General features: G+C 39.5%; 4 protein-coding genes across 17 annotated transcripts; 1 reads left to right on the top strand and 3 right to left on the bottom strand.

Annotated features, from left to right (window-relative positions):
• Positions 1-3,174: 3,174 nt before the first annotated feature.
• Positions 3,175-7,114, bottom strand: LOC115736993. 3 transcript variants are annotated; one of them, XM_030668935.2, is made up of 4 exons: positions 7,030-7,114; positions 5,718-5,862; positions 4,153-4,263; positions 3,175-3,657 (listed from the first exon to the last, which is right to left on the bottom strand). In XM_030668935.2, the coding sequence occupies exons 2-4, from the start codon at positions 5,832-5,834 to the stop codon at positions 3,433-3,435; spliced, it is 453 nt and encodes a 150-aa protein (XP_030524795.1). In that variant the 5' UTR covers positions 5,835-5,862; positions 7,030-7,114; the 3' UTR covers positions 3,175-3,432. The 3 variants fall into 3 exon arrangements, with proteins under 3 accessions (XP_030524795.1, XP_030524794.1, XP_048141598.1); XM_030668934.2 differs by having other exon boundaries at positions 7,007-7,103; XM_048285641.1 differs by lacking the exon at positions 7,030-7,114 and adding an exon at positions 6,051-6,243.
• A 4,372-nt stretch (positions 7,115-11,486) lies between these two features.
• On the top strand, positions 11,487-15,289 carry LOC115736987 (uncharacterized protein DDB_G0287625-like). 5 transcript variants are annotated; one of them, XM_030668923.2, is made up of 3 exons: positions 11,487-11,623; positions 12,871-13,216; positions 14,232-15,289. In XM_030668923.2, exons 2-3 carry the CDS (start codon positions 12,930-12,932, stop codon positions 14,983-14,985), a joined length of 1,041 nt encoding a protein of 346 aa, XP_030524783.1. In that variant the 5' UTR covers positions 11,487-11,623; positions 12,871-12,929; the 3' UTR covers positions 14,986-15,289. The 5 variants fall into 5 exon arrangements, with proteins under 5 accessions (XP_030524783.1, XP_030524780.1, XP_030524782.1 ...); XM_030668920.2 differs by having other exon boundaries at positions 11,553-11,623; positions 12,819-13,216; XM_030668922.1 differs by lacking the exon at positions 11,487-11,623 and adding an exon at positions 11,670-11,883.
• Positions 15,290-15,725: 436 nt separating this feature from the next.
• Positions 15,726-21,702, bottom strand: LOC115736984 (serine/threonine-protein kinase ppk18). 5 transcript variants are annotated; one of them, XM_048284968.1, is made up of 16 exons: positions 21,180-21,702; positions 21,023-21,081; positions 19,207-20,166; positions 18,989-19,055; positions 18,814-18,876; positions 18,654-18,717; positions 18,482-18,575; positions 18,319-18,402; positions 18,145-18,234; positions 18,007-18,034; positions 17,499-17,641; positions 17,114-17,438; positions 16,966-17,021; positions 16,508-16,617; positions 16,339-16,426; positions 15,726-16,256 (listed from the first exon to the last, which is right to left on the bottom strand). In XM_048284968.1, the coding sequence occupies exons 1-16, from the start codon at positions 21,622-21,624 to the stop codon at positions 16,005-16,007; spliced, it is 2,928 nt and encodes a 975-aa protein (XP_048140925.1). In that variant the 5' UTR covers positions 21,625-21,702; the 3' UTR covers positions 15,726-16,004. The 5 variants fall into 5 exon arrangements, 4 of the variants coding, with proteins under 4 accessions (XP_048140925.1, XP_030524776.1, XP_030524774.1 ...); XM_030668916.2 differs by having other exon boundaries at positions 17,114-17,453; positions 17,502-17,641; XM_030668914.2 differs by having other exon boundaries at positions 17,120-17,641.
• Positions 21,703-23,072: 1,370 nt separating this feature from the next.
• On the bottom strand, positions 23,073-27,193 carry LOC115736990 (vesicle-associated protein 2-1). 4 transcript variants are annotated; one of them, XM_030668931.2, is made up of 8 exons: positions 27,030-27,193; positions 26,778-26,937; positions 25,347-25,417; positions 25,177-25,258; positions 24,853-24,968; positions 24,599-24,730; positions 24,037-24,111; positions 23,073-23,463 (listed from the first exon to the last, which is right to left on the bottom strand). In XM_030668931.2, the coding sequence occupies exons 2-8, from the start codon at positions 26,833-26,835 to the stop codon at positions 23,329-23,331; spliced, it is 669 nt and encodes a 222-aa protein (XP_030524791.1). In that variant the 5' UTR covers positions 26,836-26,937; positions 27,030-27,193; the 3' UTR covers positions 23,073-23,328. The 4 variants fall into 4 exon arrangements, with proteins under 4 accessions (XP_030524791.1, XP_048140926.1, XP_030524790.1 ...); XM_048284969.1 differs by having other exon boundaries at positions 27,142-27,157; XM_030668930.2 differs by having other exon boundaries at positions 26,778-27,193.
• Between the last annotated feature and the right edge of the window lie 230 nt (positions 27,194-27,423).

Genomic DNA, 27,423 nt, shown 5'->3' with positions numbered 1-27,423 from the left:
AGACACGGTACACACACGCATATAACTAAGGTGCAATGTGAATATAGCGATCCGAACCATAGTTTTGAATCAAAAGGGCGAACAAATTCGGTATGTCGAAAAAGTCTTTGATTTAAGTATTAGGGTCATAGTCATTACGCGGAGAACTTATTGGCACCCCCGAGCATGACATCTCCAAAGAAACAAAATAGTCGAGAATTCAACTTGTTGACGTCTCTTTTCTACCTACATTTATTTCCACCCTCAGCTATAAAATAATGGGCAATAGCAAGCCCCCCGCCCCAATCCATTTCCATTATGCTACTTTTCTTGTTGAGCTGCGTAATAATTAGGAAAAATTTTAAATAAAGATTTAAAATGTTCTCGTTTTTTTAAATAAGAGATTAAAAGTAGATCTTATTTTCAATAAGGGTCTAAAGTATTCTTTTTATTTCAAGGGCTTGACCAAAGATATTTTCATCATTTATTTTTTTATTTTTTTATTTTCTGGGCGGGGAGAGGCCGGCGAGCCCTCGATGGTGGCTTGGTCGGCCGGCGAAACCAATGGGAAAAAATAAAGAAAGGAAGAAAATAAAAAAAGAAAATGACAAAAATGTTCATGATTTGGCCCTTCTTCGAAATAAAGATGACATTTTATGCTTTTAATTGTGAAAATAACAGTACATCATATTCTTATTTAAAATTTTCCCTAACAATTAGTACGTATTTCGCTTTTAATAAATCCTCCCATAATTAATTTTTCCCTTCTCTGGACCAATCCGACACATTCTCAATCAGGCTAGAAAACGATCACTCATCCCAATAACCTAATTAAATAGAAACTGCTTAGATGTTAAGCATCTGCATATCTCATCGCTGTCGCTGGGGGTGGGACCAACAATTTGATATTTTGATATCTCTTCTATTTCCTCCTATGAAAGAATCACCTCCTTCTATAGTCTCCAAAGTCGATCTTAAGACTTTGGAAGATATGTCTTTTCTCTATGGTTAATCTCAAGCGTGGCTGGTGGAACACTCTAGCCAAAATTTCAATCCGCTGATGGCGTGGTGGAGTGATTTTCATTACCATGAAAAGCACGCATAGGACTTACGGTCTTTCGCAGGGACTCGTGTGAGCGTCGCATTATTTGCGATTTCCAGATTTACCCTTAGCGATACATAGTCTGTGCTCAAAAATCAAGTACATGTATGTTGGACTTTTAAGAAGAGTTTTTTCTACCCACTGACATCTGATTCTGCTCCGACATTAAGACTGAAAGACATTTAAGAAGAGATGTTATGGTCAGCGCACTGATGCTGGGAATTGTTGTTACTCCTGTACATTGGACTTTCGATGCTGACCATAATGTTTCCAATGCGAAATCAAGCCTTTCCTTTTCCGGTTCCCTTAAATTAGGGTTATAGGAAAACGGGGCGAGGAAAAGAAAACCGTGTAGAGGCGACATTAAGTCTCACTTGATTTGGTGGATCGAAGAGTCGGATCGACGTATGGATCGAGCCGCCCCGTCCGCGTGACATAGAACTTCCATCTTCGATTTCGAATGGAATGTGGGAGAAAATCTAGAAGCGTTCACATGACTTCTGAATAGAGGTGGCAAAATGGATTGAGAACCCATATTTGACCCGTATTTCATGATGGTGGATTATAAATTGGTTCCTTAGAAACTTAATGAATCTTAATGAGCTTTAAATAAGTCATAAATGGATTAGTTAAGAAAATTATAAAAAAAATTAGCAATATATAATATATAAATATATAAGAAATAATTTTCTCTGAACTGGATTTTGATATTGAAGTGTTTTGACAATATATATCGGGTCGGGAATAAGTCATTAGATTTGTATAACATGAAAATGTGTCAAAACAGATTAAATGGATCAATATAAGTCGGACTATATTCGATCCGATCCAAACCCTACCCGACTCGACTCGATCCAATCCACCCGTTTGACACGTCTACTTCTCAAAGTCTTATTTGCGCACAATTTTAAGTTCACTACTGTTACCACAAAGTGCAAAACATAGATCCGTGAGCTTCATAACCATTGACGTCCAATCTATAGGTCAAAAAGCACATCTCTTTCTGCACACTTTCAGGTAAAGCAATAAGCTCATGTTCATCCAGGAATGACAGGAGGGTTTCCCTTATCCCTTTGATTAAGAATCAGCACCATAAAAGGACAATACGGGTCTAACCACCCATTACGCCTAATGAGTGTTACTGAGTCAGAAAAACAATAAAGACCAACGTATTTGGTGTGTGCATATGGATGAAGATTTCGAGATCTGCAGGATAGAACCGAAAGAGAAAATTGGTGGGCTGTGATCAGGACGGCAATTTGATTGAGACACTTGTCTTCTGGGGCCAAAAAAGGAACCAAGTTAGGGTTACCATCCTTCTTAAAGAGAACTTCCTACTTTATATTCTTAAAACTAGCAATAGGGCATGCAGGGTCTTTGGGACTGTTCCTTAAATGAATGTACTTTGTTGGAGAAAGAAAAGCGGCACGCATGCCTTCTTGAGGAGTTCATGATGGAAAACGATTGAGGAACTTCTTTTGGGAATGGCACCTTTTAGTTAAAGGAGAAGATAGACGTGAAAGATTCTCGATCTTTTTTCTCCAATATGGAGTTAAAGCTGAATCGCCGAGTTTAGAACAGGCCGTCTTGGTTAAGTTTTCGGGGCGTGTTCATGTGATGTGGGGATGGAGCTTGCCCAAGAATGGTCACACAGATGATTCATGCGATCCTTTTGTCAATTACATTTTCATCTAAACATGAGATTGGAAATTACCAAAAGGAAGAATGGAAAATTGCAGAAACACTTAATATGATTCGACTCTTCTTTCGGCGAATGGTTAGTGTAAGTTCCTTTGCAGAAATCCGTGTAATGTGCTTAGCATGATTCTTAAATAACCAAAGACATGACCAGTCGGAAAGAATCCATGCTCGAAGGCGAAGACCATCGCTTTGGAGTCATTTTAAGTGCGCATACATATGAAAAGTATGTGACTAGTAGAAACGATCAATTATCAACCTTATCTGGAGTCCACGAACGTATTCTTGAACTTGGCATACTGATGTATCATGTTCGTTTGCCTCGTGCGCGGAATATCCTGAGTAGCATTGGATGAATAATGATGAAATGGAAAAGTATCAACTAAACAGAGTCCTTGGAAATCAAGTAACTATACTATCTGAAGAAATAACAACCTGAATTCAGCAGCTGCTGCCGGAATTTGTACTTAGGATGCACCCTTCATACTATTATTACAATGAAAGCTGAATAATAGTAATACATAGTGTTGGCCAGAAGCACGAACAATTTTTTATAATAACTTAGCTCAAAGCCTAAAACCAATTGCTTGGGCTCCACAAAATTGTCTCAATCTTCGAATGGTGCTCACTTTGCCGATGATTGCCACGAGCCATCATGTTCCCGCTTCCTCTTTTTTCCTCGGAATCTGCTTATGTTGATCTACGTCAGCACATTTCGCATTTGCCAATTTGTCCAAGTCCTGTCTCTCGAGCAAGGCTTGTCTCTGCATGGTTTTTACCATCTCCTTCATTGTCCTCTCCTCACCCTCGAGCTGCATTTTCATGACTGCCTCAGCCTGCTTGTCAACTGGCTTGAAGTAATCTTCAATAGCAGACTCCTGCATAGGTCATTATGTAACCTTAAGATACACTAACTAACAATCAGATATCGAGACATTTAACTAGGACACTAAGAGATCTTATCATTTTCAGCTGTACTACATTTAATAGACGACGGAAAAAAATTTAAAAATTTAAACCTACAAGCTGCTACCAAGAATACTGACTTGATATGAAGCTAAAGAGGACATGCAGAAGTAAAATTCATGTCCACAGCATGGCAGGAGCCAAATGTTCCAGCAAATTCTGTTAGTGGAAAATGATCCTCCTATTACACATCACAAGAACCCTTTGTCTCATGAAGTGGGGGAAGACCAATATTCGCTTTTAATTAACCAACTCAATTCTGACATCCCTGGGAGCTTCAATGTGGCATAAATTAATGACACAGAAAAACAAGAAACTGCCTGTATGTTGATTAAAAAATAAAAACTGCGTCGTCAATATCTGGATAATGAAGTACACTCTTCCAGCAAAAAGAAGATAAAACTCACAGTTTCTTCCAGCCTTTTATTTAAAGATTGCATTTCGTCAACCATTCGCCGAACCTCAGACAAAATAACTTGCTCAGGGGCCTTTCTTAAAGATGTCTTCCTTTCTCGAGCCTGCAGAGGATAACATCGTATGAAAGTGAGACCTTGTGTAATGATAAATGGATGCATTGGCATAAGAATTCCCTGACAGGAGCCTAACAGAATTTCCAATTGTGAAAAAATGTTCAAGAATTGTCGTATAAAGACTAAGCATTCCAGATCTAATTTGTGCTCGTGACAAGGTGAACTATGATTTTTGTCATACTGAAGACAATCCTCGCTACCAAGACTAAAATACACAAGCTATGAGAGGCATGGTATGAGACAACACCAACCCTCTCTCCCAGAGAAAGCTCAAAAAGAAAAGAAAAGGAGAAAAAGAAGACCATGGAGAAATTCAGCAGTCCATAAGTAGAACACCAGTTGACATCTTTTGGTTGCAAATAATACTTATCAATCTAGATGAACAATGAAGACTTCTCTAGAAAAGAAGAGAACTAATGTATTCGCTGACACTAAGTAACCAATGACACTGATAATGTCATTCGCTTCCTGAAATTTACCTTTAATCAGTTGAAAACAAATCTCTCACTTTTTAAGGTTGTTTATCACAGATTAATGTATTCCAGTGGGGTCCAAGTGTTTCCCCAAATCCGGCATTGTGGGGCCAGGATCTATTTAGAAAGTGGAGAGAAAATTAGACCATTGGCTTGTTTGAGAGGCAAAACTCCAATACATACCTCCTCCATTTTGGGGAGTTACCCTCAGTACAGAACAGCTCCTCAAGAGGAAGTTGATTGACTTTATAAGGGTGGAGATGATACTTCTATCCAAACTTTAAAAGGACAACAGAAAGGTAACTGAACTAAATAGCAGGAGAAATGCAAAGTCCACATGCACTACCACAAATAGAGGTAAATGAACTTTTGAGCCTTGACTCAGGTGCTTGATCAACGCCACAGAAGAACTCAATTTTAAAGTGCAGAGGATGAATTCTAACTACCATTTTTTCTCGAGTATACATGCAACCGCAATCTGTAGAGTAAAAAGAAAGGAAGTAACTTCCCCTCCCCAAATCAATGAATCCCAAGTTTGACTAAATGTCACAGAAATTTTTGACAGAATTCTGTACAATACCAAGCATAGACGAAAGCTGAAGAGGGATAAGTTTTAAGAGAGACTGAAGAGGAGAAAATTTTGGTTCAGAACCATGGTTCTTAAGTTGTAACGATACAGAAACTAGAATACAAAATATCTTCAATAGTGAAGGATAGTTCCATTCTACAAATGAGAGCTATCGCAGTTTAATTGGATTTGGACTCAATAAAGATCAATTGGTATTATATGCAAGGATAGGTCTTCATTAATGATTGGAATAGCCGAAGTCATTCTCCAACACAAATAATAGAACCTATATAAGATATTTTTCAAAGTGCAAACGAATTTTCTGGAAACTGACATCAAATAACTTCTTATGTTGAACTAGCGGCAAGCAGATAATGTATAATAATAAAAAGGCCAAGAACCTGTTGAAGGCGCTTCTCGAGCTGCAGTCTGAAAGATCTTATCCTCCGTTCTTCATATCCAGAGAGGACCCTCACACAGAATAGAGCCTTCCTTCCAAACTCCAGTAGCTTATCCATACCAACTCAAGTTAACACGCAAACAAACCTACATCAATGAAATCAAGTCACATTGGTAAATAACATGTGTAGTATGTCAAAGCTCACATCCATTGCAAATAATATCTGTTTAGGGCTCAAATTAGCTGCTGCCCACTAGGGGCATCCATTCACTGGTGCTCCTCGATGAGGACATGCACACCCCAACTCATCATATAAAAAGAAAAAAAGACCAACCTCAAGCCTAAAACCTCATTTTGCACTCCACTCTCTCTCTCACTCCTGCTGGCTGCCACCTCCCCAAGTCAGCCTCTGCCCCCAGATGCCACGTCATCGCTCGCTCGCTGCCATTGTTGAACCGTCACCAGTACTCACGGCCAGTACCCATGGCCGTTATCATTGCAAGCCTGCATCCCCTCCACCGCCTGAACCCAACCGCCGCCGCCCTCCCCCCCCCGCGCCTTCTCTCTCTCTACTTTTCTGCTCATCACAGGGCCACATCCATGGTGGACGACCTCAGCTCCTCCTTGTCCGCCATGGATTCGAGGTCGTCCCCCAAGGCCGGCACTGCAAGGCCATCACCTAATGAGCAGCAGCTTAGCTTAGCCCTTCTATTCATACAGATAGGCGCACGCATAGACGCATACAAAATACTAAAAAGAAATATCTCCTAACATCCCCGGAATGGTTACGGCACAAAGTCAAACGACTGAAAAACCTTTGGGATCTCAGCTTCTGAGAGAAACTACATTTACCCCCTTAGAATACACGCCAGAGAAAGAAAGGGATTCAGCTACTGGAGCAACTGAAATGCCCCAAACAATCAAAGTGCCTCCGATTTGCTTAAATTCCATAGCTCAACGAGTGGCGAGCTCTCATACAAGCAACAAAGCGCTAAAAGAGCGAGTTCAAACTAAAAAAAAAACGAGGGCGACCCCAAAATTTGGTCGATTCTCAAAACTCAACATAAGAACTGAATAACGCCGGAAATTAAGATTTCCTCAATCCTTTTTTGAGCGCAACAACTACTCTGCAAATAGATCCGGGAAAGACAAAATGGCTCCGAGATGTTTCATCAGATTATGGCGATTGAATCGTCCTAGAACGAAATTACAGCAGAGGATGTGATCCGTGCTCGATCAATTGAAGAACTGCGAGCACAGAGAGGGATGAAGAAGATGGAGCAAACGAACCTAGGTTAGAGACGAAAAGACGCCTTTTGCTGCTACAGAGAGACCATCTCCGGTTCGCTTCTCCGGCGGATGAAATTACGTCGGATGAACTCGGTCCGTATTATTCTGTCCAAAAGAAACGAACCAAAAAAAAAAAAAAAAAAGAGGAACTCGGTCCGTATTACTGATGAGTAAAGGCTGGTTAAAACCGTTGAAAATACCTTCAGTTGACTAATTTTTCTAAAAGATATAATCAATAATATTTCGAAAATTATTTTCTAAACTTTAAGTGTGCCGTCAAACAAACGCGCCCTAAATATGTTGACGCGTTTGCATTTTAATAAGACATTGGTCGGAATGCGTATTGAATGTTAATGCACATCGCTTATCCACGCCGAATACGTTGTTCTCAATGTTAGATTCGTCTGACGGTCACTTGCATCCATATTTAAGGGATAGTGTATGGAATGTTAACGGATGGTGATTTAATTCAAGATAATAGTTGTGATTTCTTATGAGACTAAAATTAGTTTGGGATAAAATGTGCCTTTTGATATCGGTTTGAAATGTTTGGTGAGACAAAAGATAGTTTGGCGTATTTGTGCAATGGAGCACGGATTTAGGATTATTTTTTGTGAGATGAAAATTAATTCCGGGTGAATATGACAGTAGACACCAATTTGAAATTTTTAATGTTATTAACCCAATTGTGAAAATTGTAGAATTTTTATATAAGACCTTGAAATTAAGCTGTTTTTTTCAAAGGAGTTCCTAAATTGGACATTATCTCAAATAAGAACTATAAATGGGCAATTTAAACTCTATTTGTTTCTCGAAAAATATTTTTTAAATTTTTCGGTGTTAGGTTCATAAAAAATAAACTAGTCCAGGAAAATATTTCCCTCTCATGAAAAAAAACTCTTTCAAAAGTTGGGAAAATATTTTCCTCTTCTTGAGTGAAAGAAAATATTTTCCTCATCATTCTTTCTTCCTCTCTTTCGCATCTTTTATCTTTTTAATTATTTTTTAACTTTCTATTCATTTTTATCTTTTTCAAACTTTGAAAATTTTATTTTTTCTCTTTTTATTTTTTTCTTTTCCCTTCCTCTCCTCCGTGGGTCGTCCGCCTCGATCGAGGTGAGGCGAGGCCGAGCCAAGCATCGTCAACCTCAAGCGAAGCCAAGCGAGCCGTCGCCGGCTTTGATCAAGACCAAGCGAACCGCTATTGGTCTCGCCAGCCTATGGTGAGGCTCAAGCTTGCCTATGGCAAGTTGCCGGTTGCTGTCATGGACGGTGAGTAGCATAGAATAGTAATAGAAAAAAAAAAAGAAAAACATAAAAAAGGAAAAAGACAAAGATAAGTAATTAAAACATTAAAAAAATCAAATTAAAAAAATTTATTGAATGGAGTGCATGGAGGAAAATTAAATCTAATTTTCCATACCAAACAATGAAAAATATTTTTCAAGTATTTTTCATATTTCAGATAAACACCGAAAAATATAGTCATTTTCTTGGAAATTGACTTTTCAAACAACATTTTCCGAAAACGACTTATTTTTCGCGAAACAAATAGAGCCTTAATCTCAAAACATAACCCGGCTTATCGACTGGCCAAATTTTCGACGGCCCGCTTGCTCTTTCTTTTTACCTGCCATTTTCCTCACTATGGCCAAGGGCATCTTCGTTCGATGCATTTTTTTTTTCCCCTTTCTTTTATATTCACCTGCTTTTTCGTTCTGCCTCTCGCAACGACTGCTTTGAGGGCTTCCTTGATTTCGAGGAAACCAAGGGTATGCTACCTTCAGGCTTAAGCCCGTCGAGAATCAATTACGAAATTCCTACCGCCTCTTAATTATTTCTCTTCAAAATAATCTATAACATTAATGGACATTTCAAAACCTGTCCGGTGAATGATTTAGGGATGGACAATTACCAAAAAGAAAAGCCATAAACTTATTGTAATTGTGTCAAATCAATTTTAAACTTTTTTTTTTACGCACATTCAATTATAAACATTTTTCATTTACGTAAATTCAATCATTTTGATAGACCGACACTAACGTGATAATTTTTATTAATGTTTGATAATTTTCTCCATTTTTAATTTATTTTTTTAATATTTTTCATGTCTTTGTTGCGACTCCCAAGGGTGAAAGAGCTAATGGATTGCTAAGACTTTGCTCGGGCTCTTTCAAGCCCACACCAATTCTGAACTTTCGGTCAATTAACACGCCAAAGTCGATTTAATTAGAAGTAGCCACCAATTGATTTCGGTGGGTTGAGTTTTACACTTACGAACCGGAGACTAAATGAATTCGAGAACTCGATTACACTAACTATTCAACTAGTACGTTTTTATTCATTGCAATGTCCATACAATCTTTTCACCAATTATGAGTCCTGAAATTTTCGTTGCTAATGTGTCCACGCAAATGATTTTTTGGGATTTATTTTGTCCAAGCCACGTTAAAAGGGAAAAGAACAATCAATGTATTGAAAGTGCGCAATCAAGTGAGAATCAAAGTAGAAATATGCAAGCAACAATTCACCTTATTTATGCTAAACCTAAAATGTTTATCAAAATTCTTAAACTATGTGATTTCTAATCTAGGAAAATTTAAAAGAAATTATAAACTATAAATAACAATGAAAATCTAGCAAAACTAAAATCTAATTTCTAACTTATTTTTTTGAAATCTTTTATTCCGGAAAAATGATCCCAATCGGGCCAGTAGGCCCGACCCAATAAGCGAGGGCCCGATGAGTCCGGAATTCAGACCGGCCTTCAGCCCCCTAAACTCCTCAGCCCGGCCCGATTTTATTATTTATTTTTGTTTACTAATAAAGCGAGGAGAATAGAGTCTGACACTGTGATGGCCGCTCATTGGTTCGAATGTTCATCCATGGCCGGCGTCGGAAACCAAAGGATATGCCATAAAATGGAATAAATGCACAAGTTCAGACGTGAATCCCGCAAAACAATGCGAGTCACTCCTAGGTTTAAGCTCCGTTCTACCACTGATTGGACCGACTCGAATTTGACTGTGTTTTAGGCAATTCATCAAACAGGCGACCGGCGACATGAGTATGAGCTACGCATTCGAGTTTAATGGAACGTTTCAGCTTTAAACACGGTATGTAAGCCTCTAAAATCAGCGTAAATTAGTTTGATGTGAATTATTTGCGGATTCATCAATTGAACTCCGGGTCTTCGAAACTTCCACAAAAACAGAGAAGAAGCGGGGGAATCAAGAGGACGACTAACCCTGTTCCACGGCGAGAAAACGTCGCCGGAATCAGTCGGCGATGGAGATGGAGAGGCCGGATACTCTCTCGACGAACTGACTCCTTTTTTCCCGCGATTTTTTCTTTTTCCCTGCTCCTCTATCCAACAACTTGCATCTTCTTGCTATTTTTCCATCAACCGCTTCAACAAGCCTCGCGACTCAGCAGGTTCCACAAGCTTTCGGATTTGTTTATCTGAAAACGTCCAATTTCGGTTCACGAATTTTCGTATAATACGAGATATAATACTTCTTTTGATAATATTGGAGTTGTCTTGTTTTTATAGCTATTCGCGAGTTGCCTTGATATGTCATGCTTGCTTCTCCCCCCGAACCTCGTACTCTCGAATCACTTACGTGGATTATCTTCTTAATTATAATATTCATCCATCGAATCACTTTTTTTTTTTTCAAAAAATACAAGACATTTAAGTTATACAAGTAAAGAAATCTATTTTATTGATAAGAAAAAAAAAAAAGAGCGGAAGATATTACTACACTAGACCTTGAAATATCTAATCAAATATTAAGCTGATCAACATCATGATCCAAACGTGTGCTCCTAAGCAAACATGCATGAACCATTTCTCGAATGACCGAATTCGTCTCGGGCCAGGTTGAAATTTTGGGCAAATGCCCGATCCGAGAACACCTCATGCGAATGCATTCGTACTAATATGCTAGACCTTGAAATACTAAATCAAATATCGAGCTGGTCAATGATACTCGAACATCATATTCGGAACAAGTAAACATGTATGACCTATTTCCCAAAAGAAAAATGACATAAATGATCTCCGAACTTTGGCTTAATATTTAATGTGATTTTTGGACTTTTAATTTGATCAATATGATCTCTAAACGTTAGCCCAATGTGTAATATGATCCATGAAATTTCAATTTACTCAATGTGATATCCAAACTTTTGGAACAAATTTAATTTAGTCCCTAAATTATAATAAAAATTCCAATGTTATCCATGGACTTGAATTAATGGAAAGATTACGTTGAACATCTTCATATAATTTGGAATTAAGTTGAATGTGTTTCAAAAGTTTATGGACTATATTGGTTAAATTTAAAGTTCGGAGACCACATTATATATCGAGCTAAAGTTCAGGACTATATTGATCAAGTTAAAAATTCAGACCACATTACACATTGAATTAAAGTTTAGGAATCTACGTCTTGGGGGATGCATTTTACCTCGAGTGAATGCCATCGTAGAGGATCAAACCTTCATTGGAACTCTCCCTTTTGACACAGAAGGCTCGAAAGAGAGCCACAATGGAACGACGAAGCTGCGGTGATCGCCGCGTCCAAGTCCTCACAGCGTCCAGCTATCTCACAGGTTCTGCACCATTCTTTTTTTTTTTTTTGGTCGAATGTTCTGCACTATTCTCGATCCATGAGCTTTGATGACCGACCACCCACTGTTTTTTATTGAAGAAGTTGGGAAAAAGCCATGAATGATGAAGCAAATAACAGGAAAGGAAGCACCTTTCCCGGTTTTGTTTGGTCTTGGTGAGCTGGGCGCGACTCATTGTCAACCTGTGCCATGTTTGTGCATTAGCCTGCGTTTGTCGTAGCTTGAACGTGTGCTTTTCTGGGGTTGGGTTTCTCTTCTTCCTCCGATTGTGAAATTGAATGTGGAAAATAGGGAACTTTGATGTTGTTGAGCTCTTTAGTTTCGGTTCTCTATGGAGGGAAAAATGCGGTGGAGTTGCCGTCTGATGTATGTTTTGGTTTTGGATTACTGTTGAGAATGCTAAGGGCTTCAGAAACTCTTTAGGTATTTTGGCACTTGGGATAAGGCTCAGAGCTAAAATCATGTTTGATATGGCTTTAGATTAGAAACTCCACCAGTGTAATTGCTTACATATTCAGTCTTGAATGAAATGCTGCTCTCGCGATGGAATGAATGCATGGATACTGCTGTAGTTGTTATATCTTCTCTTTGAGTGGCAGGGATAAGAGATGGAAATCATTCACCTTATTTTTTGTGAGATTTTGTGGGACCATTACCAATTATTCTAAAACACGCTTAGTCAGGTCTTTTTGCCTAGTACTAAGAGTGAAAATATTTAATTGTTCTATCACTCCCTCTCACACTTAGTCTGGTCCTTTTTACCTAGTACTAAGCGTGGAAATATTTTAGGAAATACGTTAAGAGTTTTTTTTTTTTTTTGGTCGAATCGTTAAGTGGTTGTTAAAATACAAAATTTGCATTTGTTGCCACGGTAGACACTATGTGATCTTGATGAGTATCAGCTATGCATCAAAGAGAAGGAGCCTCGGGGTTGATAACTACGCCTTGTAATATATTTGTTGAAACCAGGGTACTCTAGAAACAGATTTTGTAAAGCCTTTCATGCTCAGCCGATAGAGTTCACGAGGAAGAGTGCTGGTGCAAATGAGCATGCTAATGACAATGCGAAATATTCCTTCTGAATAAGCTGCTCTTTTTAATGTTTAACTGCTGAACATTTCCGACCTGAAAACAATACGAAGTTTTCTAGCTAAGAGGAAATTCTTTATTGTTTTAGGATGTTTCATGTGGTCGGCTTCTTTAGTCCAATTTCTGTTTGGGGACTGCAGGTTGACCGAGGGAATTGATTCTGGACAAAGGCTACCAAGTGCCAATTTGTCCATTGAACATGGACAAATCAGTGATGGAGACTTCTCAGACGACAAGTGCAGCAAGGCAATCTATTCCAGATCCTGTGCTGCATTCCATGCATGCCATAGCTCAGCAGCAGTATGAATTCGAACAATCAATATTGAGTCAGCAGTTGTGGTCTCAGCAGCAAGCTGTTTCCATGGAAGTGAGCATCAAAGCAGTTGCTTTACAAGCTGCAGTACAGGCCAATGGGATAAGCCATATATTGAAAGGCAGAAACGATATTTCCACAGATGAGGTAGTTAAGGAAATCCAGTCTGATAGGTAATATAATGTCCTCTTCGCCATGCTGTCATCTATTCGCTTAAAAAGGATCAAGATACATTTCATTTGTTTACAAACAACTGCCGTTTCTCGACACGTTGAAATATTTTTCCTTAAAGTCACTCATGTAGAAGAAAAATGAAAGCTCATGGTGGATAGTTCGAAGTTTTCTAAATTATCTGCCTCCTTGTGCAGCATATTTTATCCTTGAGAACATAACAAGGAACTAAGATCACCGAAAAACATGACAGATCTGATGTCAATGCTATCCATCCATGGAGTACATATTCTTGCGTCCTCAAAATGAATGACTATAAGTTTAAGCTGTTAGATGAAGGCATGGTCTAATATTTAATAACTCTATCACTCCCCCTTACGCTTAGTCTAGTCTTTGTCTAGACATGTTTAACTGGGGAGGCAAATGGGGCATGAAAAGATTTGAACTTAGGACCTCCTACTCTGATACCATGTTAAATTTCGTGAGATTATTACCAACTGTTCTAAAAGCTTAAGCTATTAGATAAAAGCATGATTTAATATTTAATTACTCTATCATGTCGGAATGACTTTTAAAATGTCGTAAGTGCATACTATTCTTGATTGATGTGATCAGAGATTGCGAACCAGCAAAGTAAGTGTCTATCCGTTTAGGCTGCATCAGATGGTAAATAGCTGTTGCTTCTCCACATTTGGCCCTATAGAAACAGGACAGCTTTTTAATCAGATAAGCACATAGCAAAAAATGTGGATTTTAGGCCTACCACGTGTCCTCTGAGGTTTGTAGAGATTATTGTGCCGCTGGACCCTGCCTAGGAACTAAGGTAATTTGTGCTTTCTGAATTCTCAAGGTTTAATTATTTCTTGTGATTCTGCGAGTCCTGGGGCATGATATAATGAAATGGGAGGACTTACTTCACAATGTCACTTTATGCTATTAAATTGTGTTTATTAATCATCTACTGCCCAAGATAATTGTTGAGCTGTAGCTTGGTGGAAACCTCCTGTCAATCTACAGGGTTATTGAAGGACTCAAGTCGAGCTGGAACACCCAATCTTGGCATTCTTCAGCATCAAGATTGACGTCTGGCTCTGGGCATAAGGATGACCTGAAGGAAGAAGAAATCTGTCCTGCTGAAGGCTGTACCAGTGAAAGGCATCATAAAGACGATCTTCTGGACCATAAAGATACTCGCCGAGAATTCCATGGATCTAAAGATAGGAGACATCGCTCATCTGATTACAGAAGTCATCGGCTGCACCATCATAGAAGAAGCAGGTCCAGGGGCAAGAGCAGTGTCAGGAGCAGGGCCAGAAGCAGAGGCAGGAGCAGGAGCAGGAGCAGGAGCAGGAGCAGATATTTGTCCAGATCACCGCCCAAAAAGTACAACGAAGGTAGAAGCAGAAGCAGGACCAGGACCAGGACTAGGAGCAGATATAGGTCCAGATCTCCGCCCGAGAAGCACAGCAGAGGTGAACATTATTCTTATGGTCCTGAAGATCTCAAGTCACCTTACCATCGACAGGAAACGCATCGCACATCTTTAGGTGGTCAAACCAAGTCAGGTAATTCTCATGGTGATAATTGTGTCCAGACTCATTCAGGAACCCCTCAGAATTGTCCCGGTGAGCAGGAAAAGAAAGATCTATTAACCAAAGACAATAATGATCGTGGAGTTGGCAAAGGTGGAAAGAACGATACAGGGAAAGGTGGCCTCATGAGAAACCCACACGATTGTTCCGTTCAGGTGCACAACATTTTCAGTGTCTGACAGTCGTATAAGGTCGGTCAAACCTCTGCAGAATGCGATTAGTTCATGTGATTAGTTCATGGGCTTTCTACATGTGAGAATGATGAATGGGTATGATTAGGATTCGGGGGCATATTCGTATTGACTCGAGAGACCACTCTTATCTTTCTATGTTTCCTTTCATTTGAGCAATTCGGTAGATTCTTTAAGCAGTACTTTCTCTCAAACTTTTGAATTATGCATTTATCAGGCATGGTGATGCTGATGAATGGCTTCAAGCGTCGAGGCATGCTTATATTCCTTTAATGTTGAGGCCGACGCTTAATCGCTGTCATTTATGTGTGACAGCTTGACCATGATTCTGAGTTTCCGACCTACCAGAAGGCATACCCTTTGGTGTTTCTGCCTTTCCGTTCAGTCATGAACACTCAGATGCGATGTTGGGATCACCATGATTTTGCCCCTCATCTAATGACTATCGTGGGTCAGTTAGGGGTGAGTTGAGTTTGAGTCGAGATTAAGATGCCTGATCATTTCTTCTTCTTTCTTTTGCTTTTTTTTTTTTTTTTTTCCGTTTTTGGTGTTTGGTATGAGGGTGTTGGCAAATTGGTTCTTCACACATTCTGGATTGCGAAGGGGGCATTGAATTCGAAGCTCATGAGTAAATTTCAGTCCAGGAAAACAAATTGATTGTCTCAGGATCAACCACAGATGATGTTCGTTAGAACTTACATCTGGGATTTTCTTGCTCTCTATTTTAACACAGTCGACTCAGATAATGTTTAGTTATGACAGCTCGAGCATCTCACGATTTACAAAAGAATGGAAAGGAAATTAAATGTTACATCTTTGTACAACATCTAACAATGGATACTTATCTTGGAAAAGCTAGGAGACCGGAGCTGGATTAGGGGAAAGCTTCAAGCGAGCGTCATATCACAAGAGAAAAGTCATTTAACCAACTTGTCTAGCACAACCAACTTATCTAGCTTTTGAGGGGACGTTGCGCGGTTGATTATCGTTTCTTTGGATGCGAGGGCTCATTCCCGAATCTTGGTTGAACCCAGTCTGTGTAGCTTCTGCTTTCTCAGTTCATCATGGCATGGTGCGAAGAACTCGTGCCTCAGAGCTTCCTCTGCACTGATCCTCGCTCTTGGGTTCACTGTCAAGCATCTGTCCACAAGATCAAACAGTGATTGCGGGAGCACCTCGAGGAAATTGGGCCTCTTTGTGTTTTTTTGGCACCAATCACGCAGATTCAGTGAGGCCAAGGACTGTGTGTCATAAAGATCCTGCAACAAGGAATCCTGGTTATTTATCAAACAAGAAGCTTTCCATGATTTGTAAATAAATCAGAATGAAATTTCAAAGTACCACGGGAAATGACAATTCACGGTCGTGTAACTTCGCAACCTCCCATAGATCTTCACTGCCCCTCAATTTTGCTATTTCCTTTATGTTCCTGCAAGGAGTTTGATGCCCTCAAACAAGGCAAAAATCTTCTTGTTGACTAGGAAAATAAAGTAAAAGCACAAGTTCATACTGCTCTGGATCGCCAAGAAAGGGCGATGTTCCAATCACTAGATAGAGCAAGGTGACCCCAGCTGACCAAATGTCAAGCTTGGTTCCTTGATGTGGAGATTTCAACAAGACCTGCACAATAAAATTACTGAGCTTCTCTACCTTCACAGAGAAGATTATTGGAAAGTGCAGCAGCTATAGAAGACAGCCACAAACGTGCAATAGTTATTCACCGTACATCATAAGAGTTCGATAACTTGTCTATGTTAGAAGTGATAGCCAGGGATCTTAGCACTGCATTTTTATTTTTCCAGAGATGAATAGGGAGTGGTAGATATGTAACAGGATGATCGGGGTAAATAGACCTCTGGTTCTCTTTCAAAATGCCTTAACTTTCTCAAATAAATCAAAAGTCCGGTAAAAGTGACCTAACTAGTTTAATAAAAGGATGCCATACACTAATATCACTTAAATTCTCACCTCTGGAGCCCTAAAGCCCTTGGTCCCTACACAAGGCCCTTCTTTACCATGATCACCTGAGAATCAAATGAAGATAATAAAACAATGATTGACATCAAGGTCTTATGATCAAGGTAATCTAATGGGAAATCTATGGCAAACTATATACCCTTACTCCTCAAGCCAGCACCAGAAACAGCAACACCTCTTGAATGAAGAGGCATTGGGGAGATGATACGTAGCTTTCCTTCTGATTTGCTGGGAGGAGCAGCTACCCTTTTTCTCAGAGTAGCTGGAACGCTGGATGCTTCATGATTCATGTGCATCCCATCATGCAAAAGGCTTATAAGCTCCTTCCGACCATGCCGTGGCAAAGGTTCCCGCAGCCTTTTGGCTGAAGGGGTACTAGCGCTAGTCAAATCCTTGGTAGAGGTTATGCCTGAACCATCTGGACCTTGGCTCCTTATTGTATGGCAACTAGCTAAATAATACTTCTTCTGGTCCACAACCTTTCTTTTCAAGTTCTTGGGATCTACAGGTGACTTTGAACCCTTTACCTCCTCCAGCGCCAGCTTGAGTGTGCTCAAAGATTTAGCCCTCGTGGACTTCCCACTCTTAGTTGGAGTAAGAGATTTTGCATTCTGAAATGTAGGAGGGTGGAAATCTTCCATGTGCTTATTCCCCAACTTCAATTTGTCTGCAGTGTAGAAGGGTACTGAGTCTCCATCATTTTTATTGTATCACAATGAGGAAGCAAGAGTAGTACTTCAACACAAGCATCACAAAAATGAATCAATTAGCATTTCACTGCGGCTTGAAATTTGGATGACAGCTTTATCTTGTAGGTTTAACTTAATAAACTACCAATTTTCTTGACAGAAAATAAGAAATAAAGGTTGAGAAATAGATTTGACCATCAATCCTAAAATTTATAAGAATCAGATTGCAATAGTTACTCAGAACTTCTTAGCAGGATGTGAGACGGCTGAGGTTTGCCAAACACAATCAAATTAAACAGCCTGCCAATTTTGTGTTAGAACAATCAGCAGATGATATACTTACTTTTGCTTCCATACTTCTGATGAAGATCCTGTTACAAAAAACATGACAATCATATCGAAGTGAAACACAAAAACTTGTGCATTAAAACCATGAATGAGAGGCAAAGCAACAGAATCATGAAGATCAGGCATTACTGACCATGGCAAGGTTAAAATCAATAAGATAACCTTTGTTAGCCTTGGAAGAGTAAAGGAAGTTGCCTGGTTTCACATCTCTGTGAACAATTCCCTGCCAAATTTCAAAGAACTCTTGAAATCCACTATCGGGGGAAAAAGTTTCTATGGAAAGGACTTCATTATCGGGAACTCTAACCTGCTTATGAAGACTAGCAAGTGCTCTGAACAAGCAATAGCCATACCACTGTAGCTGGAGAACATCTATTTCTTTCTTGAGCACCTGAAAATCAGTTGAAGACATCATGAGAGACGAAAAATCAAGGAAAAAGAAGAATAAGTGATCCAGAATCCCCAATTACCTCAGGTCTGTCATGTTCTACGTACTCCAGAATAAAGCAATCGGAATTTTCATTCTTGAAGCTGCCTTCATACTTTATTACGCAGTTTTTCCCCCTAATAAATCACATGAGTGTCAGTAATATCTTTGAGAAAAATGCAGCAAACTGAATCGCAATTGTGAACAATCATTACCCGAATTTTTCCAGCATCTTGAGCTCATTATTTATGTGGTGCTGATGTACTTTTGGATGAGGGCCTGTGAGCCATAAACACATGCCGTGATATATGAATGTTCGGTAGCTAATAAACTAGTATTTGATTTTCAACAGATAAGCAACAGAGTTTCACTCACATTTAATGGCAACGGTACTCCCATCATCTTTCCTGCGTGCTCTATAAACAGTGCCATAACCACCTAGCAATCAAGGATTGAAGAAGGCTATTAGAAGTCTGAGCAGTTCATAGTCAGTTCATTAGCAGATAAGTCTCATCTTTAGCTAAACACAATATTTCTGTTACAGTACTACCTGAACCTTCCTCCTCTTCCACAATGTAAGATTCAAAATCGGGCAGTATTTTTGTCCCCAATTGAACCTACAATGATGCAAGAGAACGTTGATTAAGGAAGCATACCCTTGAATGCAGCATGATTGATTATAAACCAGATGACTTCGTATATCTCTGGCATTGCAATGCGCAAAGCTTTAGCAAGCAATATGCCATATGACTAAAAACTGTAGCTCACTTTAAGAGATACAGAAGTGGAGGTTCCCTTCCTCTCCTGATAGCACATGCCAATCTGACCATTCTTTGCTTGCTTCTTCAAATTGATCAATTTCTGACCTCTTTTCACCTGTTCTTTCTCCTTCGAAGTTTGAACGGCTTTTCGATGCTCTAAAGATTTTGAGAGAGCTTGCATACTCGGAGACCCTGCATCCTTGTGACTGGTTTTCATCTTGGCAGAAGGTTTTGACAAAAGATTCTGCATTCCAGAAAGCTCAACTTCCGGAAGGGAAGGTTTGCTCCTGATAGAACGTCTCTTGTCGAGACAATTTACCTCAGACTTCCACTTAAATTCTGTTTCAAATGGTCTGTCCAACGGAGCAGCATCAAATGCCATGTTAGTCTCCTCTATGTCTCTTATAAGTCTGACAGAACTCGCTGATACTTCTTTTTGACCATCTGCCATGTTTCTTTCATTGTTAGTGGGTGTACTTGTTCCCTCAAGAGCATGATCCGTATTTTCAGCCTCATTCAGTAACATTTTTTCTTGATTCACCCCTTCACAAAATGCTTGACTGAAGTCTTCATTTTCAGTGGAATCTATTTTGTCAGCAGTTGTTTCTATGCACACAAAAGGATTTCCCAATGCTCTATGGGAAACATTTGGCACTAGATAAGGTATAGGTGGCACCACATTTCTGGATGTTTCAATCTTTGATATGTCCGAAATTTCTTCAGCTTTGCAGGAACAATTCGGGTAATTCAACATAACTACATCTTTCTGCGCCTTTTCCCTTGCAAAGGACATTAGTGTATCATCTTGACCTTTATGGCCAGTGTCATTTGGAGGCCGGCCTAACTGTCTCCTGGTAGCATTGACAAACAGCCAAGGAGTAGTTATCAGATTGCTTCGCATGTCTGACACTTTACTTTGCTCTATGTTTATTGTCCAGACTTTGTCTTTGTTAATACGTAAATGAACCTGCATTAATAATTTATTCTCATTAGGTTTGTATGTCAAAGCAGTGACTGAAGCAATGGATCAAAGACAAATGAGAATATGAAGTTGATGGCATGAATACAAAACCCTTTAAGATATTGACAGTGCACCATGTTTAATTTTCTGATGTGAAGTCAAGCTCCTGACTACTTCAGATAAGAAGTGAAGTAAATCCAATAAAAATAGCACTGATTCATGTCTCTCATCAATCAGAGAAAGGGTAATTGCCAAAACATTCCTGGCTTACCAGCACTCGTCTTCTTGGCAGAGCGGGTGGGTTTGCGTTTTATATACTTTCACCAAGCATCATTGTTTAAGCAGGTCCGCAAGTTTCCAAAATTTGCACTTTGTTTTTAGAGAATAGTGACGCAGAGGCATAGCAGGTGGCCTTTAATTTTCTGACAACTTTCTTATGTGCATTACCGAGGCGTGTGCATTATACCTTAAAACCATATCAATAGATCAAGAACATCAGCAACCAAGCTCCTTTTCACAACACATTTAATCAATCATATGCCTTTCCTAAATCCAGTTTCAAACCTCTGGTAAGATCCAAGTAAGCTATTAATCAGTCCAAAAACTTCAAGAACTAACTATTTCTCTGCTTGTAGCAAGAAAATCTACCTAAACAACTGCTGCGCAACTATATTGCCACTAATATCATGCAGAGTGTACAGGCCAACAAAATTATACATGAGAACGGTGTAAGTAAACGCAGTACTTTGTCAACCAATGAAAGTAAGATCCACAACTTAATTATGAAAAATAATACATAGCTAGATGATACGATGTTGAAATTTAACAGTAGACAGCCCAAAGAAACAGTTGCCAACGGTACCTTTCTACAACCATCTTGATTCCCCCCAGGCAAGCACAAGAAGGGACAGCAACTCCTGCCTAGTATTGAAACCATCACCTCAATCAACGAACATGCGGTAATACACAAGCTATATCCTACATCAGAAACTAAAAACAAGACGAAGCACGCGCATTACCCTTTCTTATATCTGGATAGACTTTCTCATCCACGTAACTTTCCGAATTCGCTCTCCTCTTCACCGGCGGCAGACTCTCACACTCTAGAATGCTCCCCTTCCTCTTCCTGAAGCACGGCCTCTCGACCCGAGGCGAGCAGAAGAAGCTGACCAGATTCGAGTTCGTCAGGAACTGAGCGAGCGAGATTAGGGTGGCGAACGAGAGCGTGACGAAGAGGTCGTCCGTCAGATGGATCGGGGAGCTCGGGACGTCGCAGAGGTGGCGGATGAGATCGGGCGACGTGGGGAAGAGTTCGCATTTGGAGGCGAGCTCGAGAGGGCTAGACGGGCGACCGAGCGAGAGGAGGAGAGACAGGAGGTGCCATGCCTTCTCTGAGTCACTCGAGCAGGAGGGGGAGGTCGGTGCTGTGGTGGCGAGTTGCGACCCGGTGGGGTGAGTTGACATGCCGAGTTCGGAGTAGGGGGGGAGGTGGGGGTGGGAGGACAAGAGCGCGTATTTGGAGTGTGAGATCTGCGAAATGGGGAAAGAGAGAGGGAGCAGGGAGCGGGAAATGCGCGCGTGTGAGGTTTGAGATTGGCACGTGTGGAGTCTTCCCGCCTATTCGCGCCACCTGGAACGACCTGTCGTTTATGCTGATTATGGGTAGGTCCAACTGATGAGTACGCTTAAATTTAAGAAATATTGACAAAGATAATAGTCACTTTAGCTTAACGTGTAATATCATCCCTAAATGTTTAATTTATTCGATGTAATCCCTTAAATTGGGCATATGTGTGATATCGTCCATGAACTTTTAATTCATTTAATGCGGCCTCTAAACTTTTAATATATGTTCAATTTAGTCCTTGAACTTTTAATTTTTTCTACAAATGGTACATGAACTTTAATTTAATGTGTAATGTTATCCCTAAACTTTTAATTTGTTGATTATGGTATTTGAACTTTTTTTGCATGTTCAATTCAGTCCTTTGACTATATGAAATGTTTAATGTTGTTTTCTCATTAATTCAAGTTGACGGAATTTACTAATATAGCTTTTACTCCTATAAATTTGAAATGTGGACAAAAAAATAACGTTACAAATCAAATATCCACGTAAGATATTGGACTTAAATTAGGATATAATAATCCACGTCATCCAATTACATGCATAATCAATTTTCCAAATTGAACCAATTAAAGAAAATAAAATGATTCTTATATTTTAATTTGAGTTGAATATTTTACGTGGATAATTCATTTGCTAATATATCGGATTGGAAATTAAAACAGCAAATTCCGTTAACTCGAATTGATGGAAGGGTAACATTGAATATTTGATATAGTCAAAGAACTAAATTGAACACATACAAAAAGTTCTAATGCCACATTGAATAAATTAAAAATTCAATAATAATATTGCATATTGAGCTAAAATTCAAGTATCATTTGTGTAATTTTCCTAAACTTAACAACATGCCCAAATATGTCAGGTAAGCCATTCTCCAATTCCATATTTGGGTTATGATTTTTTTGTCCTTTTTGGGGCTGTGTTTAGTCGTGCTCAGTTCTAATCCCCAAGGCATGTGGAGTCTTCGGACATTAATCAGCTTTTTCTTTTCTAGCTACAAAGCTATCGATTTGTCTGCCCAAATCCAATTTGTACATGCCAGCCAATGTTGACGTTGACATTTTAACTCATACAATTAGTAGTAGAACTTGAATCAAAGTCAGAATGGAATAAGAACTTTCCCTCTCTCGGCATCTGAGTAAACTTCTTCACCCATTATGTGTGGAATTCAATTTGATTGGAAAGATCTCTCGAGACTCAGAGACGAATTATCATTCTGATTACTACACTTTGCAAATTTAGAGAAACATTTAGCAAAAGAAAGAGTCAAGGTAAATGTGACTTAACTGAAAAATTATTCATAACCTCCGCTCCCACGCCGTTCGACAAGCTCGAAAGATGATCATTCGATGGGTGAAAACCCAAACTAATGTCAGGTATTCTCCGGGAAATAGCTGACAAACGAGCCTATAAGACACGAATGTGCGACACTAGAATGTACAAAATGGAAAGCAGAGGGAAAAAACAGGGGCAAAACTTGCTTCCAAACAGAGCCAGCAAAATTTTACAAGGACTTCGATACTTTCTTTCATGGGAATTTATTCTGCCGCCGGTGAAGACAGCGATAGGTTTAAAAGGAACCCGACCATGATTCCAATGAGAGCTACGAGAAGCGCAAATTTGAGGGAAAAGCCCGGGTCACTTTTCCGATGCCTTCGTCTCCTCAGCATATCCTGAAGTACAAGAAGATGAGAGCAAATTTTCTGCTGAGGGAGGGATCTTCTTTATAGTGGTTTTACACAGGAGAGTTCCATATCTTGTTGTTTAATGGGAAGGCCTAAGAACAGAAGCTAGAACGACACACTTCCATGGAATAGGTGAAAAACACGTGGGTTAGATTATCTTTGAACCCGTAGATTCCGTAATTTAGAGCTAAAAAAACAAGAGCCGCAAGAAAAATTCATCCAGAGAATTCAAATTATCATTGTGTTAACTTGTGTAAAAGATGTTCGACGAGCCCGTTTTTTCTTAAGGTACCTCATGTCCTCAACAATGTAAGGATGTAGCGCAATTACACCTTCATTTATGGAAGGAGTAAGTCAAATAGGCATTCTAACATGGTATCTTGTAAAACAAAAAAGTTTGAAACCTTAGATGTTTGCACCTCTTGCATAGCCAAGGTGATCTTTTATCATATATTCAAATGTTTAAACATGTTGCATGGTATTAAACAATTCTTTTTTTTTTCACCAAAATATCAGTCTAGCAGACGACTTCAAAGACGATGAAAGAGAGAAGGTTTTTACCAATTCCTGCCGCAAGAGCTGCATTTGCCGAACAGCTGCATCTCTCTCATCCTTCAGTTGCTGCACAGACTGATTCTAGGATAATCACATAGCAGAGAATAAGCATAAAATTGTAATGAATTAACACGTAGTAAAGTACGATAATATGTAGGAATGCGTATTTGCTACTTCTTGAAGCCAGGAATGACTATTTCTGTCATAAGGTATATTTGTCTTTACAGCCTATATGGGTCCACAGATCTCACAGGAAATAAGAAATGCAAGGAAAAAGAGTGGTCTTTTTCATCTTTCCCTACTCCTTCTTTCCTTCCGTTTTCTCGTATTTTCTAGTTGTCTTGCTTGGAAATAAACTGTGAATCATTGCAGACAGTTTGCCATTTTCAAAAGTCAACCTCACCCATAATTATTCTGTCTACCTTAATAAGTGCTCTGTCTTCTCTAGTCTGTTGCATCATGGATCCAATTTTACCAAGTTTGAAGGGAGGATAAAAGATCAAGCAATCTATCAAATTCCAGAAAAAAAGATAAACTATATATATATATATCAATCCAAAAGACTCACAGTGGAGTCATCAAAACTTTGTCTGGAGCTCTTGAGCGTATTGTCTTCCACACTTTCTTGACCTGTGTTAGGAGAAACATATACAACTCTCAGCTTGCATTCCTCTACTGTTTTTCCTGCATCCTTATTGAACTGGACAACAAATCATAGCATACTTGTGTAAGAACAAGCCTGATTGTACTAGAAATAGAAACAAATTATAGTGCAACAGTCAGTAAAATAGGAACACAGTGCTTTGTAAATGATATCCTTACAGTATCTGGAGACAGGTCATCAACATCTGAGTTTGGTGGCACTATTGTACTCTGCAGGAGAAATTTGTCTTTGCATTGCATGTCAGGGGGATATTCCTGTTGAGCTTGGAGAGTGACTTCAGAACAAGCAAGGAACAAAAGAAAGCAAAAGCATTGCAAATTAGACAAACAAAAAAGGAAAAATACAGGTATTTCAGATCTCATGACCAGATGCATAAAAAGCATAATATAAACATGTGTCCAACAAAGTACTTATACATGTGAAAGCTAAGCCAATAACATCAAAGGGTATCCCAAGAAGAAGAAGAAGGCGAAGCAAACTACCTCTTATGAAGCATGCATCCCAAGGCTGTATAACATTGGTGTTAGGTCGTACAAAATACTTCTTAGGAGAAGTTGTTTTAACCTGGCATATCAAACAGAAAGAACTAATGTGAGCACGAAAATGTCTATATAGCAAAAGTATGAACATGTTTTAACACGATAGATAGTACCTTAAAAGCGACATGGTGTTCTGTGTTGTTTACGACTTTAAGATCACAATAGCTTTGCTTTTCCAGCTCAACTGAATAGAAAAATCAATATCAGACCACTAAAGCCTAAATTCCAGCTTGCCAAGAGCTTAATTAATTTCGAAACACGTGCAAAAAGAGAGAAGAAGTCCATGATGGCAATACATCATTCAACCAGGTTTATATGGAATAACGCAAGCACATCAGAAATGACCGGGGACAGCTGATATTCCCCTTTTCCTTTTACAAAAATCAGTACAATATTATTGAACATTCATTCAGCCAGCTGCACTCAACATATGTCACAACTCTGAGAATATGTATGTGCTTCAAACCAGGGAACAAAGACCTTACTCTGTGACTTGAAAAGACTTAAACGCCAAAAGCACTGATGATAGGCAAGTATGAAATTGGCTTGAAAATCTGATTAGGCTGGAGTTTATATATCTCACATTTGACTCGTGTTGCTTGGCATTCTAAGACTATTGCTCGCAGTGAGCCAGAGCATAAAAAAAATACGCTTCACATGTGAGACAAGCACCAAGTTCTGACCAGTACCAACAAAGGTTACCCCCAATCACCTAATATGTCTCAAGGAACAATTTAACTTGCTGAGACCTCACACCACGACATACATAAAATGTGTGCCAACATTATACTAAATGAAAGAAGTTGCACCGCACTATTCTCTTCACATTAACAGCTTATGCCCATACTTATCCCCGTGTGACCTCACAGCATCTCAGATTTGCAATATGTCATTGACATTCATGACAGCATCGGTAACAAAATGTGCTTTTGAACACAATAACACTAACTACTTGAACAATGTTAGTGAGGCAAAGAGCCTTATGCCAGTACTTTAACTGTATTTCTAATCTTCACACTATGCAACCACAACTACCTGTCACTCAGATCCATTCCAATTATAATTCCTGAACATCTTTACAGGCCTTCCTGATCCTCAAAGGACGTTTCAGCTACAAGCGGAATAAGAAACCAATTACCCGCCAAGAAGCGATGCACTTATTGAAGCCAAAAGTGCCGAATTATAGCAATCGGTTCCTAAGATGAATTCCCACAGCAAACTCGCAGAAAATGCATAGTATCGAAAAGTGTCATCTCTCCATTTTGTTTTTTATAACTGATAAAACGAAAGTTGACATCAAGACGTAGGGTCATCAACGACGGACATCTAAACGCTGATTCCAGTCGTATCAGCATCAATCAATGTCTTTTTTTTTTTATCTTTTTCTTTTTCTTTATGTTTTGGTGGGGTGGTGTTGCGGGGTGCAACAATCAATGTCAACAAATCCACAATTCCAATCTCAATAAGAAAGCCGAGGCAACTCTAGAAACATATCTCAGTAGACATTGCTGTGTGTCTGAGAGAGAGAGAGAGAGAGAGTATACAATCGAATTTGAGCTCGTCCGGATGAACGGAGATCAACGGATGACCAGCGGCGGTCATGATGGAGCAAACAACACAGCCACGAAACTATCTCCTCCGCGAGCCGACAACCCACGAACCAAATCCAGTATCACCCACCACAATACAAACGCGCGAAACCCACTGAACCAAGAACACGAAACCTCGCTTGAATCAAAACCAGACAACAAAAACACCAACCCCACAGAGAGAGAGAGAGAGAGAGAAGAACTCACAGAGGAAGAGAAAAAATGTATAGAGAGAGAGAGAGAGAGAGGGAGGTATGCGGAGGAAGCGGATGGCGAAGGGTCGAAGAGGAATGCTCGGTCCAAAACTGGGTGGTTATACCTCGCCTGAAATATCGGCTACTTCATTGAAAACCGACACACAATCATCATCAGCCTCTCTCTCTCTCTCTCTTTCTCTCTCCCTAAAATAAAGGGAGCAACTCGATCCAGAGAGAGAAAGAAAGAGAGAAAGGCGGTTTTGGGTCTCTGCAAAAACTAGTGCGCTGGTTAGTTGCCAGGTCACGAGGGCGACCGATGGTTCGGATCGGAGAGACACTGTAAATATTCTAGCTAGCTACATAAATTGGCGTTTAATCCATGACCTGTCAATTTCTCCGATCCA

Source organism: Rhodamnia argentea, chromosome 9, assembly GCF_020921035.1.
Source record: "Rhodamnia argentea isolate NSW1041297 chromosome 9, ASM2092103v1, whole genome shotgun sequence".
NCBI lineage: Eukaryota > Viridiplantae > Streptophyta > Magnoliopsida > Myrtales > Myrtaceae > Rhodamnia > Rhodamnia argentea.
Note: the sequence above shows the minus strand (reverse complement) of the source record. Positions and strands in the feature narration are given on the sequence as shown.